The 3188-nt window shown below is 37.5% G+C and overlaps 1 protein-coding gene across 1 annotated transcript; it reads right to left on the minus strand.

Annotated features, from left to right (window-relative positions):
- Positions 1-1017: 1017 nt before the first annotated feature.
- Positions 1018-2558, minus strand: LOC119642503 (LETM1 domain-containing protein 1-like). The gene has a single exon (XM_038041647.1). It carries the CDS (start codon positions 2424-2426, stop codon positions 1125-1127), a length of 1302 nt encoding a protein of 433 aa, XP_037897575.1. The 5' UTR covers positions 2427-2558; the 3' UTR covers positions 1018-1124.
- Between the last annotated feature and the right edge of the window lie 630 nt (positions 2559-3188).

A 3188-nucleotide genomic window follows, 5' to 3' on the forward strand; every position in this document is an offset into this window, starting at 1 on the left:
ATACTATGCTTGATTTTTCAGCTGGAAGTATTGAAAATATACTGTCATCGTGCTATATATTAAATGTGGCCATTTTTGCATCGGTTCCGATCAAGCAGTCCTGTCCTCGAAGCAGGTGTCCCTCGTGGTTTAATAAGACAATTAAGTATTACAAGAATAGAAAAAACAAGCTTTTTAAAAAATTTTCGAAAAGTGGCTCTGCTTGCGACTATTTCGCTTACTCAGTGGCAAGACATACATTTAATTCCCTCAACCACTAATATTATTGCAGAAACCTTCAGTTTCTTAAAACCTCTCTGTTTGCTAATCCTAAATACTTTATTAAGCTCCTTAATTACTAAAGAAAAATCTCCATAAATTCCTCGCGTGTTTCTTTCAATGGCTCTGAGTTCTCGTATGATATTGTAACCTGAAATCTCTTTGCTGAATACTTCCGGTGAAATTTTCCGACTGATAGTTCAAATTTAACTGCAAGCTACCCATATCCTATAACTAATCTGGTTTCAATTCCCAATTTGGTTATTTCTGAAAATGACGATTTTAAAGAGTTGAGCTCTCTAAAGTATAGTTGTGCCCCTGGACCTGGTGCAATTCCATCTTGTGTACTTAAATCATGCGTTGTCGAACTATGTGTTGTTATCTCAAAGATTTTCAACCAGTCCTTAAATTTAGGTGTTTTCCCTTTGTGTTGGAAGAGTAGTTTCCTTATTCTTATTCACAAAAGTGGAAGTAGACAACTCGTTGAGAACTACAGGGGCATAGCCAAGTTGAGTGTCTTGCCTAAGCTGTTCGAGCGAATTCTGACTCAGCATTTGGCCTTTGTCATTAATTCGTATATTTCTTCACAACAGCATGGCTTTGGGAAAAGAAGACATCCGGTCACCAATCTGTTATAATTTACTTGTCACGTTTTCAAGGCTTTTTCTGGTGGCTCTCGCACTGACATCATATACACTGGTTTTAATTTTTCTCTCTCACTTTGGAAGTGTTTATTTTTTAAATAAATTGTACACAGTTGTCGAGGACATTTTATGTCAAAAAAGAAATAGGAATAATCTTTAAGATAACTTCTTATTCAGACCTTTAGCATAGTAACCAACTTAAAAGATTGATCCGGATGGTAATCAATGTTTCCTTTTATCTTCCGATGAAGGCATTGTATCGAATGTTTGATCACCACCATATACAACTCGCCAGTTATTGGGATGATTATACGCTAGAAATATTGGCAAATGGAGAAACATAGTTAAATGATCCTCTTTAATTGTTGCTGAGACCTTAATCCAATCTCGAAGCCAGGAAATCATTTCTTCCTTAGGCAAGTTACTTGGATTGAGGCCACGTATAAGACAGGCGTTGCGAAGGGCTTTCTCATTCATATTATGGAGATCCCCTTCTCGACATATGGCTTGATCCATATAATGAAGCAGAAAAGCATGCTCATATAAACTATGACGTTTAAATATCCCTCTTGAAGCTTTGTGCATTTTTACAAGCATCCTGATATGCTTTCGATTTAAGGAAACGAGGTTATATGGCGGTTCAGTAAAGATAGATTTGACGTCCATTAACTGTTCTACGGTGGGATGTGTTCCGCTACCCACTTGACCAAGGATGATTGACAATTCTTTATGTTTTAGATGTTTTTCTATATATCTCAATTTCTCTTGCAGGCATCGAAATACGGGAAGGTAATATGTAAGACGATTATGAAATTCCATGTGCTGAAATTCCAGCTTTTGCCGATAATTCCAAAAATGTGATGTTAGGAGTACGCGCGGATACATAAAAGCCAAAGGAAAAACTGCGTAGCCTACCATGGGTAGGGCTGAAAATATAAGAGTGGGCGCCATTTTGAACATATCCCTCGGCATTTGCATATATAATTCCAATTCTTGGCGGTTCAATGACTTTATACCTTTAAAATTTACTATACGAGTTATTTTCAAATAACGTTTTATGTCCGCAAAGAATTCTTTAACACCTTCAAAAAACACGCGATACACTTTCATAGCTGAGGGAAAATTCTTTTCCAATAATTTATCGTAACCCCTAACATAATCGAAATAACGGGTAAAGACGTAACCACGAACATTATCACTCACTTTAGATGCCCCGCGAATTTTGGTCACATTGTCTAAAGAAGATTTTAATGGAAGTTCCATCTCCTTTTCCGTGGTACTCAAACTTTTGATTGTATGTTTCTCAAAACCCGGCTTAAGCATACGTTTTGGTGATTCCGCTTTGGGTTCCATAGCTGATGGAATTCGCGGGGGATTTGTTAGTCCAGGAATCTGTTTTTCGGTTTCGGCATATTTACTCGAGGTTGCGTGCAGCCACAACGCGTTCCCTAAACAGCTGCGTCTTAACGTGTTCTCATGATGAGCGTTTAAGGGCACACGCGTAAGACGCAACACCACAATCATTATTTAGGGCTACTTATGGAGCCACCGCAAAATTGAAATAATTTGCAGACTATATGTTTTTGCAAAGCTCTTTTACGATAATCAAATAAAAAATTGCAGTAACAAAAATACGAGTCGAAAAAAAATTACAACACAAAGCATTTGATTTGGTTAACCATAACTTACTTATCTTTAAACTTCAAACCTCTGGCTTCCCTTTGTATTTAGTAAAATGGATAAGCTCTTATCTGCACAGTAGATCATTCAGGGTTTTGCTTAACTTCATCACCTCGGATGAAGTCCCCCGTGACGTCTGGCGTTCCTCAATACAGCCCCTTAGGTCTCATTTTATTGAGTTTGCACATTAATGTTCTCCGATCGGTGATTAATTCCAACCAGGTCTTAATGTATGCTGATGATGTGAAACTGTTTTCTTCCTTCTTTGTGGAATCGCAATCATATCAGCTTCAAAGTGACTTGAATAATTTGGTTGCATAGTGCTCCTTGAATCTTCTGACTCTAAATCTAAATAAATGTAAGAAGCTTTCTTCCTCAAGAAGAAAGTATTCCATTGCTCAGTATTTCATTTACTCGCCCAAGTTGGAGGACGTCGATTCGTTCACAGATTTAGGCTTTCTATTTGACCAACGGTTAGGTTTTACTTAGCATATTGAGCTCTAGTTAAGCAAAGCTTGGCCCACGCTTGGTTTTATAAAGATTTGGTCTGAGGAGCTTGATTATCCCCACATTACGAAATGGCTTTACATATGTTTGGTTAGATCA

The sequence above is a fragment of the Glossina fuscipes genome, unplaced genomic scaffold (assembly GCF_014805625.2).
Source record: "Glossina fuscipes isolate IAEA_lab_2018 unplaced genomic scaffold, Yale_Gfus_2 224, whole genome shotgun sequence".
Taxonomy (NCBI): Eukaryota; Metazoa; Arthropoda; class Insecta; order Diptera; family Glossinidae; genus Glossina; species Glossina fuscipes.